At 36.8% G+C, this 17,741-nt stretch overlaps 1 protein-coding gene across 3 annotated transcripts; it reads left to right on the plus strand.

The window, feature by feature from the left end:
* The first annotated feature begins 215 nt into the window (after nucleotides 1-215).
* Nucleotides 216-17,428, plus strand: LOC110766372 (uncharacterized). 3 transcript variants are annotated; one of them, XR_015835159.1, is made up of 20 exons: nucleotides 216-848; nucleotides 1,179-1,489; nucleotides 1,601-1,700; nucleotides 1,788-1,865; nucleotides 1,975-2,034; nucleotides 2,147-2,251; nucleotides 2,380-2,490; nucleotides 5,654-5,695; nucleotides 5,853-5,966; nucleotides 6,040-6,227; nucleotides 7,337-7,626; nucleotides 7,710-7,831; nucleotides 7,967-8,009; nucleotides 8,115-8,206; nucleotides 9,853-9,901; nucleotides 10,174-10,293; nucleotides 11,007-11,107; nucleotides 14,363-14,408; nucleotides 15,931-16,004; nucleotides 17,176-17,428. XR_015835159.1 is itself a non-coding variant. In XM_021969689.2 (20 exons), the coding sequence occupies exons 1-20, from the start codon at nucleotides 612-614 to the stop codon at nucleotides 17,215-17,217; spliced, it is 2,322 nt and encodes a 773-aa protein (XP_021825381.1). In that variant the 5' UTR covers nucleotides 218-611; the 3' UTR covers nucleotides 17,218-17,428. The 3 variants fall into 3 exon arrangements, 2 of the variants coding, with proteins under 2 accessions (XP_021825382.1, XP_021825381.1); XM_021969689.2 differs by lacking the exon at nucleotides 15,931-16,004 and adding an exon at nucleotides 9,986-10,056 and having other exon boundaries at nucleotides 218-848; XM_021969690.2 differs by lacking the exons at nucleotides 1,788-1,865; nucleotides 1,975-2,034; nucleotides 15,931-16,004 and adding an exon at nucleotides 9,986-10,056 and having other exon boundaries at nucleotides 217-848.
* Nucleotides 17,429-17,741: the final 313 nt, after the last annotated feature.

Genomic DNA, 17,741 nt, shown 5'->3' on the forward strand with positions numbered 1-17,741 from the left:
TGGGCTAAGGAGAAAGTATAGCATACTCGTTTGTATTTTAAGTTTGCTTTTTTCTCTTCAGCTGTTCAAATGACTTTGGATGGCTGAGATTGATTCTCATTTTAGCGTTCTCACCTGATCCGAGCTATAATATATATGAGCTAATTGAACACAAGCCTCATGTCGGGCTAGCCCATCAGACCCGAGCTTTATTTCCAGGCCTATAGTCATCCACTAACTCGTGAATTTACAACCATTTGAACATTTTTTCAGTGGAGCGGGGAACTAATTTCCCAAAAATCATTCTCGTCTAGTTCTATCAGGCCATTCCAAAAATATCCCAAAAACTTGTGTTTATTTTTCTTCTCCTACCGGGCATCTCTCTTTCTCTCTCTCTCTTGCTCGTTCCAAATTTCTCAGTCCTTTGTGAACTCCACAGAAGAGAAAGAAGGCAAAATAAACCATGATATTTGATCTCATCTGCCTCTTTGTATTTAATAAATGAATGAATTCATAGCTAGAACCACTAGTTGATACTAAATCAGGCAGCAGTTGCAGTGAAGAGCGAAATCAAATGAAATGAAGTGAAAGGGAGCAAAAAGCCCTATACAGACACAGAGGCAGAGCGAGAAATGATGGAGAATGGTTATGATGGGAAATTTGCGGAGAAATTCTCAGGGTTGGCGATTTCGAACGCAGCTGATACTATTCGTTCCTCAAACGCCAACCACAACCACCAAAACGACAGCAGCTTGTTTCAGGTCATGAAAGCCGTGGAAGCTGCGGAAGCCACCATCAAGCAACAAGTCGAAGAGAATCTCCGACTGAGGACTGAACTTCAGCACAAGATTCTTGAGCTCGACAGATATGTAAGTCCCGCTCCACTCATTTTCCATTCATTTCTGCAACAATTTCATTCAATAATCATAATATATGACAATATTCAGAATTGTTGATACACTTTGTTAGGTTGTGAGGTTTGCTTCTCTACTCTCTTATCTTATGAACCGCATTCAACTTTATTTATTTATTTTTTTGTTGGGGGGTTAGTGGGGGTTGTGTTGTAACTCATTTCTTGTATTGGATTACAACCCTAACTTGTTAAAGTGTTGATTGATGCCTCTTCTTCTTCGAAATGGACCGGACTAGTCTTGTATGCCCTCTTCATGTAATTGTTTGTTCTTACTTATTATGGGCAGAAACTAGATGAATCAATGGCCCAAAGGTCGCCTTCAGTTGATCCTTGGTCCGAGGGTCTCCAAACATCTTTTCAAGCGCATCAACCAGTTCCCCATGTGGATGGTCAAGACAATAAAATTAAGAGTGTAGGAAACACTTCTGTAGTTCTCCACCAAGAGAGTCAAAACCCAACTACTGATGCCCCAATACAAAGTCATGCTGAAACTCAATCCAACAATGGCACAATCAATGGAACCATGAAGCTGCCTACAGATAATGCTGGCTCCTCTCACTTGTCTTCGCCATCTACCACATCATTTTCTCCAGGAAGGTATTTCACCTCAAATGCAGACAATGAGGTTCCTTTACTAATCTCATTCTTAAAAGCAGTGTTAGTAAAGTATCTGAACAAATTCAGATGAAATTTTTTTGTTCGTCTTAGGTTTAACACGGTAGGAGAATATGATCCACGGTTCAATTTTTCTGGGCAAGGGCTGATGCCAATGGCTGAATTAAATACTCCTAGCAGCCTCTGGAAACAGGTATTGCATATACATATCCTAGATGTTAGTTTTCTCTTTTTTATTATTTTAAGGTATTTCTCATGGACCAAAATTTGCATTTATTAGGATCTGAGTGTTAAGATTCATGAACATGAAGAAGAGATTATGCAATTACGGAAACATCTTGCTAATTATTCAATAAAGGTAAAATGCTTAAATCATTCACATTGCACTTCCAATCTTCACAATGGCCGCTTATATGCCAATTGTATTCCTTGTTGATTGAAGTGACTAATGACTAGTATCATGATAGGAAGCACAAATACGCAATGAAAAATATGTTCTGGAGAAGCGTATTGCTTATATGCGTCTGGTAGGCAGAATTTCTCTTATATTCCTTATTAAACTTCTACACCCAACCCTTGTCTCTCCATCTCTCCCCTCCGAGTAATCTCTGTATTATTCTGTTTTCTTCATGCTACTAGGCCTTTGATCAGCAGCAACAAGATCTTGTCGATGCTGCATCAAAAGCTCTATCTTATAGACAAGACATTATCGAGGAAAACATACGCCTCACATATGCATTACAGGTGCTTTGCCTTTTCTCCCCCGTTTCTCTTTTACACCGATAATAATGTTATGAAAAAATGGTATAAGTTGTCAGTTGTCTTGTTTCATAACTGAGTTGAAAGAATAATTTTTCGTTTGCTTCTGTCAGGATGCACAGCAAGAGAGATCAACATTTGTTTCATCTTTGCTGCCTCTTCTTGCAGAGTACTCTTTACAGCCACCAGTTCCTGATGCCCAATCAATTGTTAGCAATATCAAGGTCAGCTCAAATGACCTTTAGTTGTGTTATGTCTAGAATAGATATGTGTATGTTTAGAGCCGGTCAGCTTTATTACTCTATCACTTGCTTGAGATTTTGTGAAATATTACTCTCTTCCTGATTTAACTAGGTCTTTATTCCTATAGCTTGTGGAGAATTTTATTTTAAGCCTTGTTTAGAAAACCAAGGTTAAAAATGTTGGTATTGGTGGATTATATAGGAAGAATTTTGGTATTGAGTATGGAAACAACATAAATTTCCTTTAAAGAAGGAAAATTGTCGATGACACTTCTAGAAACCCTAAAGCAGTTGTAATGGATCATTTAAACGTGTACGCTTGATCTAATAGTATATCCATGAAGAAGTTTGACATGTAAGATGAAAGCAATGTGCACCGCTGACACATGACCTTGAATGTTAAAATATAATGTGCAAAAGTATCTTTTTCCATTTTTTTTAAAAATTGCATACCTTGATGGTATGTGGTAAAATTTATATACAAAAAAGAGTACGTTAAACAGGGGAGGACGTTATGAGTATTATCCTCAAGGAAAACTAATTCAACGAGGAAGAAATAAAAACAATTTGCATTAATGGAATACAAGATATATGCCTATGTATGGGCTGGAATCGGGTAAGGCGGTCGAAATATGAATATGAAGAAATAGGTGTGCCTAGATACTTTATTCTATGGACAAAGGATCCAATTGGCTTATTGACTGGGAGGTGGCTTAGAATAGCCAAGAAGTGTGGGAATTAGAAACTTCACAAATGGCTGTGGAGGTTCCCACTTGAAAATGAATCCATATGGCTGTGATTCAAAACAACTATGGGCTTAAGGTAAAAGGGTGGAATTCTAAGACAGTTGTGAGAGGTTCAAGTTGCAGTCTGTGGAAAGATGTTTCCCACAGGCATTCTCCATTATTGAGTTGCTGTCAGTTTGTTGTGAGAAATGGGATATAATTAAGTTTTGGGAACATGTTTGAGTGGGCGAATTTTTTCTAAACATTCTGTTTCCCAGGCTTTACAAACTTTCCAGTATCCGTAATAGAGTTATTCCTAGCATTGCTGACTAACTTTTGTGGAACTGGATTTTGGTTTTAGGAGGAACTTGAGTGAGGCTGAGATGGCATAACTATCTTCTTTGTTGTCTTTACTTCAAAAATGTTCGTGTCCACTCCTCAAGGGTTGATTCAAGAAAGTGGTGCCTAGAAATCACAGGGAGTTACAGCAAGTCTGGTTACCTGTTAACTAAGTAATTTAGGTATGGAGTCGTTGTTCCATCCCTAGGGTATGAATTGGAAAGCTACAGGTCCCACCAAGGTGAAGACGCTGTCATGGTTAGTGGCTCACCATAAGATGAATATTTGTGATATGGTTCAAAGGAGGAGACTAATTACTTGCTTACCATTCTCTTCGGGTGGTTTGGCTGGAGAGATAGGGTCTTCTAAGATTATGTGGTGTGGGGATTGAGGAGTCATGGTAACAAGTTCAGGTTTTGTCAGCGCTTTGGTCATCTGTCACCAGAGTTTAAGGGTTTATTCTCAAATATTTGGCTAGATTGGCAAGCTGCTGTTGTTAGTTGCTGTCTTTGGGAGGGTCCTTTTGTTTTAGTTGAGCTTGTTATTTTCTTTTAGTCTGGCTTTTCTCAAGTGGTCCTCTTCTCCGCTACTCTTGTACTTTGTAATTATATTGTTTGCTGGCAATAAATTGTCTCTTTTATATAAGAAATGTTATGTATTTACGGGTCAGGTTCACCAGTCCTATTTTCTGACACAAATTTTAAACCATTAGACTAAAACTCTTCCGAAGTTAAGATTCTTTGTTACATGGATTATTTCTTTCAAAAATTAATAGTTAATTTTTGTAATCTCTTTCCAAACCCAAAAAAAAAGTAACTCTTCGTTTCACTACTCAACCCTTCTCTCTCTCTCTCTCTCTCTCTCTCTCTCTCTCTCAAAACAACAATTAAAATGTCAAAATTGGCAGAGTATAACTCTGAGATCGTCTTTGGTCCCTTTTGGCAATGGTGGTGCCCACTTGGGTGGAACCATGTAATGCCTTTGGGTGGGGATTACAGCATAGTGGGTAATGAACCATACATGTAGTTCCTAATGTACAGGAAGCATAGCTTAGCTTGCCAGACAAAAGCCTTTCTATTGTCCATGTTGTGTAGTACCATTACAAATTTCAGAAAGAAAAAAAAACAATTGTTGTTTCTTTCCTGTTAGAATCTTTGCATGTACCTTTTTTCTTCTTTTCAAATTTTCCTTCCATACCAAAAACTAAGTCCATTTTGTGCTTCTGACAGAAGTTGCTTACTTATCAGTTCATTTTTGGTCTTCCGCCACTCCCTCCCACCAAATCCTGTGGGCATAGCTCAATTACTTGTAAACCACATAAATCATTGTGCCTTTTGTGTGCGAATTTTCTTGTGGGTTTTGTATTCTTTTCCTATCGTGTCTTACTTGTGTATGACGAATAGGCTTATATTCCTAACATTTCCTAAATTGACTCAATACAATGCCAACTTAGATGAGTCACTCCGATCTTAGGTAAAGTTGGCTTGGATTTAAATGACGGTTATGTTTATTTGGGATTTCCCTAAGCATTTGGAAGGTGGAGTGGTTCTTTGCTTGATTTGGCATTGCTTACCCCTTGATCCTAGCCTTATTACAAATCCAAGGATTCTCTTGTATTGTTTAGGGTCAGTAATAATACTCAAAGATACACGATAACCCATGGATTTGTAAGAAAAGGCTCAAATTAAAAGTCAAGCAATACCAAGACTAGCAGAGGAGCTAAATCCCTGAAAGGTATACCATGCTCAGTTTTTTATTTCTATTTAAAAATCTTTTCATGGTGACAATTGCTGTTTCCCCTGATTTGCTCATCTTAATTTCTGTAAATTCCTATGAAGGTTCTTGTTCTCTTGGTATTCCCCTTTAGCAACCATTCTGTTTAAAACTTTTTAAGTGTTTGTAATTCTTTTCTCTTTTCCATCACTAGCAGCAGCATAGTGTACAGTTCTACTAGAAGTTGTCCAACCTAGGAGATTGAATTATGTTTAGAGAAGATATCTGTCAATGTTTTGTGTGCTAGACTAAGACTTCTCATGAAATGAAGTTGCTTTATAGTCCCTGCATCTTCTGCTTTCTTGCAGGTTCTATTTAAACATTTGCAAGAAAAGCTCCTTCTTACTGAGGTATGTAATGCAAACTTCAGATTGCTAAAAACCTCACCTGATCTGGCAAATTTTTTTAAGTTAACCTCCACTTATATTGCTTTGAGATGTCTTTGAGCAGCGCATAATTTTTTCACCAGAATTGAATTATTTGATTACATCCTTTCCTTGATAACAGACAAAATTAAAGGAGTCACAGTACCAATTAGGACCTTGGCGCTCAGATTCAATTCACTCTAACATTGCCCCACAGTCACCGTCTCACTCCATTGGTGCAGCGTTGGCTACTTCAGTATGTTTATTTCTCTAGTTCTTCCTCTTAATATCCTGTAAAAGATTTTCATGTCTGTTGTGCTTTTTATCAGAACAAAAATGGGCTAGAACTGGTTCCTCAGCCAATATATTCCCATGAAACAGTACCAGTTTCTACTTCTGATGCTCAGACAACCACAGAGTGGGATCTATTGGGTCGCCATCAGAGTGGTTTGGGTGGTGTTGTCACAAATAACCTGAAAGCCAATGGCCTGGGGAGGTATTCACCTATAGAAAGCAGGTGAGCCTGGTCAAATGGAGACTGCTTCTTACAACCATCTGAATTTGTTGGTGGGTTCTGATTTCTTTGGATTTGAATGTTGAATGGTCATCCATGGATATAATTGACCAAAATGCTACTGAGTTAGAGTGAATCACAAAGCATCTTTTTTTGAAATCATAATTTACCCTTGTTCACCAATGCTCATAGGACTTTAGTTTGTCTATTGGTTTGGTCCTTATTGGTGCCAGTTGTTACAATATCCATTTTTTCACTTTGAAACTGTTGTGCCTAAGTGCCTATATAGATATATATATATTTATTTATTTCTATTGAAACTAGTGTGCTCTTGTTATAACAGTTCTTTCTAAACTATAAACAATTTGGAATTTATGAATCATGACCACAAGTGATCTGAAGAATGAAGAAGCTTATAACAAACTTTCTAGTTGGTGAAAGAGATGTGAGGAGGGCGAAGTTAGTGAAGCTCATTTACTGTTTTTGGCTTGTTAGAGAACCACTAACTTCATGAGTGCTAGAGGTTTTGAACTCAGGACCTCATGGAATCAGAGCTTTGATATCATATTAGATAATCACATACCAGTAGTCCCTGAATGCTTTAGATGTTAGGGACAATATACGTCAAGCTAACAGATATATATTGCTACATTTATACCCAGTTCATGTCCAGCAATAAATGATTGATAAGTCATGCCGTCAATCAACAGACAATGGATTTTAATTTTTAATTTTTCCATAAGCCATTGGATATTTAAAGTGTAAATGAGTAACAAGGCCATTTAACGCTTCAACTTCAACTTCAACAGCCCATTTATGAAGTTACAGGGCCAACCAGCAGCATAAATTTCATATCTGTTCCGAATAGCGTATTTTTCAAAAGACAAAAAACATGCCATAAATCTCAAATTTAATATGATTGGATGCTTTAGGATTTTCTTACATAATTTGTCTTCACAGATTCAGACCAAATTTATTTCCATTACATGAGTTTAAAGTTTTGTACTCATTATTTACAGATTGTTAGTGGTAATCAGGAAGCCAGGGAATATATATGTATTTATATGAATTTGTATGCAGTCTCTTGCTCAAGTGTTTCAGTTGTTTACTAGGACTTCTGCAGCCCAAGATCTACCTACTCAACTTGCTGTTACTCAGGGTGATGCACAAGTAACTCGTTACAGTGAAGAAACCACCAATAAACAGGTCACATTTCGTGATCCTGTCAGGAACTCAGAGAGTGATTATCAAGATCCAGAAGGAAACCACAATGAGAGAGAAACGTCGGCCAATTGGAATTCAGGAAACGCTCCTTACACAACAGCGCTTGATGATCCCAGCTCCTCGTATGCCCATTATCTACCACCAGTGCTTGAAGAACCTTCTTCTTCATTTTCAGAGGGTCATTATCTATTTTGCACTTTGTTTATTGGTCTTATTATTGAGTCTTGTCACTTTAAAAATCTGGTATATTGCAATATGCAGCTGCAGATGATGACCCATTACCAGCTATAGATGGCCTACAAATTTCAGGCGAAGCTTTTCCTGGACGGGAACTTCAAGCATGTGGATACTCTATTAATGGAACAACCAGTTGCAATTTTGAGGTGTGATTTTGAATATAACTTTTCTGCAGCCCCCTCCAACACCCACTAACACATGTAAAACCTAATCATTTTGAGACTTTTTGTTAGAGACACATACAAATTTGTAATCTTATATTTTTTTTACTGCACTTCCAGTGGGTACGCCATCGGGAAGATGGATCTGTTAATTACATTGATGGTACTGATCTTTTCCTTTTATGTTCGATATTGGATTTTTTTTATTTTTTATTTTTGCATCCTTTTATCATGTCAATTCTGAGTCTTGCCGAGTTTCTGAAAATAGGAGCAAAGCAACCAAACTATCTTGTTACTGCTGATGATGTTGAGACATACCTTGCTATTGAAGTCCAACCTCTGGATAACAGGAAGCGAAAGGTACTTTCTCAATTGTAGTTACATGTGTGGCTGACTTATTTTGTCTCAATATTGATTTCTCTCTCTCTCTCTCTCTCTCTCTCTCTCTCTCTCTCTCTCTTCTCTCTCTCTCTTTTCGGGGGATGGGGGCAAGGTTTTCCGAATGTTCAGTACAAGTGAGGCTTGAACGCAATGAAATGCATGAGTTGTCTAATTAGTTTGATGTTCAAACTTTGTGCATATACAGTAATTGGCTATAACTTATAAGGTATCTTTCCAGAATGATATTTTTTAATAGGCACCTTAGATGTGCCAAACATTTCGGAAAGCTCAGAGAGTAATTTCTACACATGGTTGGTCAGTAATTCTTCCTTGGTCTTCTGCATTTCAGATGTCAAATATTTAGGAAAACAGTGTTAGTATGTGGGAGGCCCAACTCTAATACAGGAATTCATGCTAGCATTGTGTGGTAGCTACCATTATCTGTAGCTAAAATAATATACAAATGCTAATTCATTGTTGTTGCTACTAACCATGGCTCTACTTGTTATAAGATCCGATATATCTATAAGAAAATGAATAGTAAGTTCTAAGTTGAGTTTCTTGTAGTGCAAAACCAGTCGCTTTTAAATGAGATGAGTGCAATCCCTAGATGGATTTTCTGTTTTCTTTTTTTAAAGATCTTTTTTAATTACCTAAGGTCCTAAGACAATCCTTTAATTATAGGAGATGGAATTTTCGGGATACATTTTAACCCTCTCATAGAATTTGTACTGGCATTCACATGTGCCAGCTTGCCGCAAAAAAATTTGCACACAGCATAGGGGTGGGGTGTGGGGAGTTTCGAGGCCCCTTCTTTTAATTGAAGGAGGTAACCCACCATTTGGGCTGCACCGCATTTTGTATATGAAGTTATCTCCACATAGGATAGGAGATATGAACCCAACCCACCCCTGCAGTGCAGTTGATTGTATACCATGTTAAACCCATGGGTAGAACTCATCCCTGAAAGCAAAACTTACAAGGAAAGGGTGCCCGTGTGTTTATATACTGCACCTCCTCCCAAGTGAAGGGCGTTCCGGGTCACCAATTCTCTTTAAGAGAAATCTTCGTGATAGAGAGTTTGATATGTTTTTCTGAATTATTTTCTTGTATTAGTAACCTCACTGTGCATCCTTCCTGTGCTTACGAGAGAGTTGTTCCAGGTCGTTTCTTGTAAATCCTGTTCTATGTCTTTCTTGATAACCAAAACCATCCTACACTTGGTCCCTAGTTCATTTTCAAAGTCCAGTTACTTGTTTGGGTGATGGCCCATGGCAAATTCCATACCTGTGAGATTCAACAGAGGCAGCCTACACTTCATTGTCTCCTCTTTGGTGTGTTCTGGGAAAAAAATGCTGGCAAATCTTCTTTCACGTCTCAAATTTTGAATAGTTTAATCTTGGTTTTTTGTTTGGATTGGGTGGTTCTGAGCGCTCCCATCTTTTTCAGTTGTGTCTGGGTGTTAATCTTGTTTGTACGTTAATTTCTTCTTCTTCTTGTTTTTTTTTTTCTTGTTTCCTTTTGGATAGAAAACTTAATGCTTATATTGATTAAGAAGGGAAGTACAATCACAAAATCTAATCCTTGTTTGTTCATTAACTTGGTTTTTTTTGTTTTTTTTGTAGGGAGAGCTTGTGAAGGTTTTTGCCAATGAGCACAAAAAGATAACTTGCGGTAAGTAAGATGACTGAGGTATTTTGTAAATATCAAGCCATTCAAATTCCATGGATGTCACTATTCTTTTCTCTTTATTCACAGATCCTGAAATGCAAAGTCACATAGAGAAGATTGTTGGTAGTGGTCATGCTTCATTTAAAATTTATCTGTCGGTATGTTTGTACATGAAAAATCCCCACATTTGTACTTAGTGTACTTAATATTTATTTTGCAAGTGTTTAAAGATATATTATTGTTTCTTCTATTGAAAGTACCTTTTCATTTTACAGACTGGATATCTTGATATATGGGAACCGGCTACGTTGGCTATTAAGAGGGAAGCTTATAGTATTAAGTGTAGTGAAACTAGTGGTGTTGTACTTACAGAAAAGTTTTCGCCAACAACACTTGTACGATTTCTTACTTATTAACCTTTTTGTTATTCTGCACGGATTGGTGAGGCTTGGCCAGCTTAAATTGCAGTAGTTTTGGAAATGAATAGATGTTATAAACGTTGTAGGAATGTGAGTAAACAGTGCTGAATTGATTGATAGACTTGCTTTTCATTTTTTACTTATTTATTTATTCCATGATTAAGTAAGCTTAAGTGTAGTTCTAGCTTTGCTCAATTGAATGTAGCATATAAAGGTTTTTCCAGATTTGTGCTTTGTTAGAAGCCCAATTAAAACCTGGATGAAGTCAACATGACTTGTGTCCCTAATTGTAAATGTGAAACTGCGGTACTACTCGCTTTATTACTATTGTCTGGCAAGAAGTGAATATACCTACATTGTTATATATGATTCTAGTTCTTTGAGAAAATCTGAAATGCTTCCTTTAAAGTGCATGAGTGGTTTAGATTTCACACTTCAGGTTATTATTCTTATTCAGTGTTTATAGGCTTCTTGCTTAGCATTGGTCCATTGGATCATAGATTGAATAAGGTATTGGAATATGTTGAAACTCTTCTGATGCTTTTATAAGGGGGAGTCAAATTTTGTATTTGTTTTAGAGCTAATAATGTTTCTGACCCAGTAAGTACTAGTATTTTTAGATCTATGTTTCTTCATGATTATGTTGTATGTAGTTCCTGTCTTATTTGACTTCTTTTCTTATTTTTCAGGTAACAATTCCATATGGAAGTCCTACAGAACTCATAATATCTAATCCTGGTGGGGGTGAGCATATTTTAAAAGCAGATGATAGCTCGACCGATATTAGCTGGTAAGCAAAAAATGTTTCCATATAAACAGAAAAGAAACAGGAAAAGAAAAAAGTCCGAAATTTTTGTTTTGTGTGAACATAAACATTTGAAACATTTTAATGCACTCCTTTGAAACAACCAGCTCAGGATATACCAATCATGGACTCTTATTTAGTGTTTGGTAGTTATGCGTACAAATTATATGTTGGATATATATATTTTTTTCTTATCGTGTTTGACTGGCTCCTCAGTACTGGGAGTTATTTGCATATAAAACCCACTCTCTACAACCAACTGGAAAATGAATAGCTAGTTTATTTTAATCAAGTAGACAATTGCAACTACCAAAATGATTTTATCTTCTTTTTTTCCTAGTACGTCTACATGCATTGTTAGCTTATTATTCTCCACAAGAAAACTTATGCTTCAAGTGGTTTAATCTAATTGTATAAGTAATTTGAAGAGCTGAATTATGGAATATTGAAAGGGAAAAAAGAATGTGAAAGAGTTAATCATGCATCAAGTAATTAAGATGCAATTTTCTTTTTATAAGAATGTGAATCTTTATAAATAAAAAATAAATAAAACAGTATAACAGATCTTACCAAGGAGCCCACTTCAAAAAGAAAACTAAACGTGCAAACTGCATTACCACTTCAATCCTAGGGAAAACACCAAAACAAAAAGATAATTCCAAAGAGCTACAAAGCAGATGATTTCCAATCTTACAAATGATAGAAAAAGATAACTCCCTAGAAGTTAGAACCATACTTGTGATTACAGCATAGCAAAGGGAATTTTTCTTTGGGTTGTTGAGACATGACTTCCCAACATGGTTGGACAGTGATCCAAAGTCAATCTAGTAAGTAAGTGCAGCTTGCCTTGCATGAGTAGAGAGCTCCTTCCAATCCAAAGTAAATAGACCAAGTAAAACCTGCATTATGAAGTTCATTATCCCTCAAATTTGTTTGTTTATAAAATCATTAAATGCCCTCATGCTTCTTGTCACCCTACCACCATTTGACATTTTGGAAGCAAACCTAGCAATATTAAAATCTCCGCCTATACTATGCACCATCTTGATCCACAGCCCAGATAAAGGCGCCAACTCCTCCCAAGAAAATCTCCTCCATCTAGATTTGTTTGACTCGTAAACCTGTCAGCCACCAATCTCTTCCACAATTTTAATCGAACAAGAAAACTCTCCCACAACAGATTCCTGACCGCGACCACCTTAGTGTTCCACTAATCAATATACCCCTGACCTGCTTCCACAAGATGCCACAAACACCCAATCCTTATGCCTTCCCCCCAAATACTACTCACTATCTTATCAATTACCACCCTTTAGTCTTTTGCAAAATTACTAAATCTGCACCACAGTTGAGAAGTACTCCTTTTATTACTCTTCACTTGGTCGCATACCCCAAACCCCTAACGTTCCAGTTAACAATCTTCATTGGACTTTCTCACTTTCCCCCACCTTCTAACAATCTTCATTGGACTTTCTCACTTTCCCCCACCTTCTTACCTACCCTTTTCTCATAAGTAATTTCAAATTTCGGATTCTTCAACTCCCTTTATCCTTTAATATTTTTTGAAACTTTATCTTGCTCGCTCTATTTCTCCTTCTCTTTTAGTGGAGTGGAACCACCGCCTGATTCAAACTAGTCAGAACATCCCCCAAATTCTCCACCATCACCTCTGACTCCTTTTCCTATTTCCGAAATCCCATCTGAACCCCTCTTCTATTCCAAGAACTCCACTGGAGACTTTAAATTCCCTCCAACGGAGTAATCTTTGGTAGATTGATGTTGCTCTATAGGAAGTGGCTGTGATCCCAAAATCTAAGAATCTGCATTTCTTTGCACCTTGGACAGACTCTTTCCTGGGCTTAGATTAAAAGATTTCAACAAGGATGCTGAACTAGACAAATCCCCTCCCTCAGCACGAGGTAAATACCCACTTTCTTTCTTTCCACAAGAGCCCTCCAGTGCAACCACAAAACCTTGGTGGTTGGTTAGACAAGAGTCATAGTGAGAAACTACCTGTTCTGACTCTTTAGGCGCACCCTCTTCTAGACTGAAGGAATCCCCTAGGCTGAGCTTGAATCCTTCGTCTTCCAGTGGCTCTTAATATTATTCATGTTCTTTGTCCAAATCCTCTTCCAGCATATCTGAGCCCTCAAAAGGTCCCCTAGTAGTGACCCATCTTCATCAAAACCACCATCTAATCCTTGTTTATCTAACTCTTGTGAAAACAGTTCCAAGAGTTTCTGTTTCTCACTTGCCTGCAAATCCTCTAAATCTTTTCCTTCCAGGGTTCTCTCCTCCCCTACGCCAATCCCTTTTGAATCTGAAGCCCCTCTGAAGCAGCAATACCGTTCTTTTTTAGATACGATACTGCAATTCTCTATTCCTCTTCGGTTAGAGCCCAAATCAAAATAACCCAAACCCATGCCCACGCTGCTGCCATCGTCTTCCACGTCAACTTCTGTATCACGAAGAACTGGAGTGTCTTTGAGTTGCAAGGGCTTTTGATTTCTTTACTAAATCTTATCTGCATGTCTCTTGATTAGACTACTTATTTGTTCATGCATATATCATTATGGAAAAGCCTTTTCATATAATTCAAATTTTTATGCAAGAATTTTTTTGTTTTTTTTGTTTTTTTTGTTTCTTATTTTTTTTTTTTTGAATAGAAACACTTTTTATTCAAAATTGAATGGAAAAAATGATGACATTTAGGACACAGACCAAACAGACACACTTGCCAAAAAACAGACTCAAAGCCACTCAACACAGAAAACCAGCCAGACATGAGACACTCCTTAAGATACTACAGCTAAAAGATTTCGCATAATTGTAGGATAGGATATATCCTTAAAAGCGTGTTTTGTTTCTTATTTATTGAACATCAATATCACTAGTTATAGGTTCTGTCCCAGATTTCAGTTAATCCAATGTATCAAAGAATGTAACTGATCCCGAGTAGTACATATGATTTAGTTCTACTGTCATTGTACTAGTTCTGCTGGTAAGATAGTTATATTTGCCATGCACTGCCAATTCTTAGTTGTAGATGCCATGGTTCTAACTTTTATATCTTTATTTCTTATAAGGCTACTTTGTATGTCTTTGTTTAGCAAAATATTGGTTCCAAACGATTTGATGTGATTATATTTGGAAGGTTTTATTCATTCTATGTTGTTTAAGTGTTTTGTTTCTTTCCTCTCCTGATATATCTCTTTTTATTTTTTCTTCTCCTTTTTGCAGTTCTAGAGATACAATTGTGCTCACGTTGAGACTATTTATCCTAAGGGTATAACACTTTAATCTCTGGCCATAATCTCTCTTAGTTTGTATAACATGGAACTATGATCTTTGAAGGTTTTGTTTGGGCATCTAATTTTGTCATACGTACTTATAGGGACCAGACATAGAGCAAGTATTTACATATATGTTTACAGGAGAAAATCTAGTGTGAGACTAGAAAAGTGTAATATGTGGAGGACATGACATTGAACAGTAGCTTGTTAGATACCAATGGCCCTAAAAGCTTGAGCTGTTAAGTAGTGGACCAACAATGTATATCAAGCATAGGAGGCACATTATCAAGAAAGATTGAGATACCAGAAAGGCTAAAGAAGAGGTGAATTAAAACTTAGTAGCGAAAACATGTAGCTGCACACAAGTAGTGATATTCCTGAAACTTTACTACGTTATCTTTCCTGACTCTCTTATCTCTTAGTATACTTTTATATTTAATCAAATGAGTCCAGCTCATTTTCAAAATTTTGAGTCAATAGCACAAAATGCCGGTGAGCTTGAGGTGGATGTGGAGAAGTGCAACTCGAGTTTTGTTTGATAGAATAGAAGGATAACTTTAAAGTTAAATGGCTAAAATTGTATATGACTGTTATAGGCACCTCACCCAAACCTCCCACGGCCTCTTTTTTTGTCATCCCACCCATGTACTCTATCCATCTTCGGCCCCCACCTCACATCCTCCCAACCTCTGAGTAGCCCCTTTTCTTCTTCTCTTCTTCTATGTTCCCTTTCCTCCCAACAGTAGCCCCACACCTCCTACTCTGTTCTCTGATGTAATTGTGATCTCCCAGCCTCTATACTTATTCTCTTCTCTGTTGTTATGCGCTTTCCATTATGTGGAATGCTAATGCATTTCAGTTTTGAGCTGTCCAGCTAATTTTGAACCTCCATAATGTCTCAATGATTGCGCAAATGCTAATATAATATAATATAATATTTTTATTTGTAATAATTCGAGTCCCGAAAGTCTTATGTGGCTCACCTTGGTAGACAAAATAAAACACTTGGTGCCTACTCCTCGCCTTTGAAAACACTGGAAGCGAGTAAATTTAGAGGGAAAGCTTCTGTAAACACATCTAAGAATGTAGGAAGAGTGGTGTTTGACCCTACAAGTCTTATGTAGATATAGATGAAAAGCTAATGTAGATAAGGGCATTATGTAGCAGAAGGAAAATTGCAGTGAGGCCAAATGTGGACGGACTAGGATTTAGCATAATTGGAGTATATAGTGGTAGAAACAAGCTTTTCAGAGACAATTTCAAATTCTTTGAGTCTTGATTAACTTATCAGTTGTGTGCCAGAAGAAGCCGATTTTTTATTTTTAAAAATTGTATATGTATTACTTAAGGCTATAATGTACTACAAATATATGGTGATATCCCTTCTTCTTTGTCTTTGAACCAAAGTGAGAATTGCACATCCCTATTCATCTCATTTTTTCCTCACACTGTTTTTTCAAGAATATAATTTGAATTGCTTCTGCCTTTTATTTTTCTTTCTGTTTGGTACACAAGATCACATAGACCTTGGAGACTCGAATCGAAGCATTTAGTGAGGGAGACGAGCACAATCATAATGCACTTAGCAGGTGGTGCTTCCTCTCCCTCCTTAATAGCTCACTAGACTTCCTGTTGTCTTGTTCACAATATTGTTTAGGCACTTTGATGTCTTTTCTTTCCTCGGACTTGTCTTCTGGTCAGTCAACCAAGTTTGAAACACACCTTCATTTTGCATGGTTGTAATCCTTCTTCGATCTTTTGTATCCTACAAGTTTTATTTTTCATGTCTTTGGGGATCCAAATCTCTCCATGTTTAGTGAACTTCTATTAACTGAAACAGAAAGAACCATGTGAAATGAAAGAAGAGGATTAACCTACTTGATACTAGCCTGATTCAAACTACAGAAGTAAACCCACATCCTTGTGGGGGAAAATAAATAGTTTTAACATACTTTTTATTCCCCCAAAAAAAATGATAATAATTTAATCTTTGAATAAGTAAAATTGTAATCATATGGCCTTAGAAGGGTTTGAGATATTTGGTATTTAGTTTTGATTACAACACTTTCGGATTTCATTTTTAGCTAGAGAAAATAAGTGAAAATTAGTCTCTTTTGTATTGAGTTATCTATAGAAATTGAAGGAAAATAAAAGGGAAAACAAGGTTAGTTTAGTGACTTGGTTCTTTTAATTTCGATTTAGCGTCACACATTAAGCTTTTCTTAACTTTTATATGAATCTGATGCAGGGCAGCGGCTATAAGCTGCTGTCCAGCGACCCAAACATACCCAAAATACAGAAAATAGAAGGATAAAGCAGTCGAATTGAAGTTGGAACGAAGATAATTGAGTTCTAGGGCAAAATCCCAAGATAATTGGAATTATATTCGTCAACAAAAACTCAAAACAAGAGTCTCTAAATAGCCTATTTATACTAGAATACACCAGCCAAGCATTCTTATTCCTAGTTTAAAAAGAAACCCTAATTGATAAAGGAAATTAAAACAAAAACAGGAAATTGAACTAAATCCTAGTAAGAATAGGAAAACAAATAATAAAATAACCTATTAATTTAATATAACTAAAACTTAGCCTTATTGGCTGATGAGCCTACTTAGTTTAGGAAGTCTAATAGATGCTCCTGCATCAGAATCATATACGTGCCAATGTTTGGAATTCATTTAATTCATTGTACGTATTTTTGTTGAGCACATTAAATCTTCCTTGGCATCAGATTTCACCCATCTCTTGGTTCCTGCAGGCTGGTGAGAGAAGGAAAGGTAAAAAAAGGTTGTTTTTTTGAGTAGGGCAATTATCTCCTGCTGTTGGGATCCACAAGAGCTTGTGTTCTTAAGGGTAAGGTTGTCAATTACATATTTGGGTGTTGGTTGTGCTCTTGAACTTCCTGCTATTCAATATTTGTTAGAGCAGCAATGAATTTTGTGTTGTAATTTATTGTATGAAACGATCAATGTTGTTCTTTTTAGATTTATACTGCTTTTATTTTTTCTTTCTGTTTAACTCCACCATCTCTATCTTATACGCACTGTCCAAAAACGTATAATCGTTTAGGGGTTAGGATCTGGGGACAGCTTTTTACAAATAATTTTACACTCCTTTTTAGTTTCTAGATCCATTTACATCTAAAGGGTCCAAAGGAAAAGTTAAGATTTCTTTTCACTTGTTTTACTTGTTATTTTCTACACAACTAATAGGATGTCCATGAAGATGTGGCAAAATCATGTGACGTAAGTGGTTGCGTTGAGTCTTTAGATGTCAGGTCAGGTTCATACGGGTTGACACGACACGACACAACACAACAATAAC

The sequence above is a fragment of the Prunus avium genome, chromosome 4 (assembly GCF_965620075.1).
Source record: "Prunus avium chromosome 4, drPruAviu1.hap1.1, whole genome shotgun sequence".
Taxonomy (NCBI): domain Eukaryota; kingdom Viridiplantae; phylum Streptophyta; class Magnoliopsida; order Rosales; family Rosaceae; genus Prunus; species Prunus avium.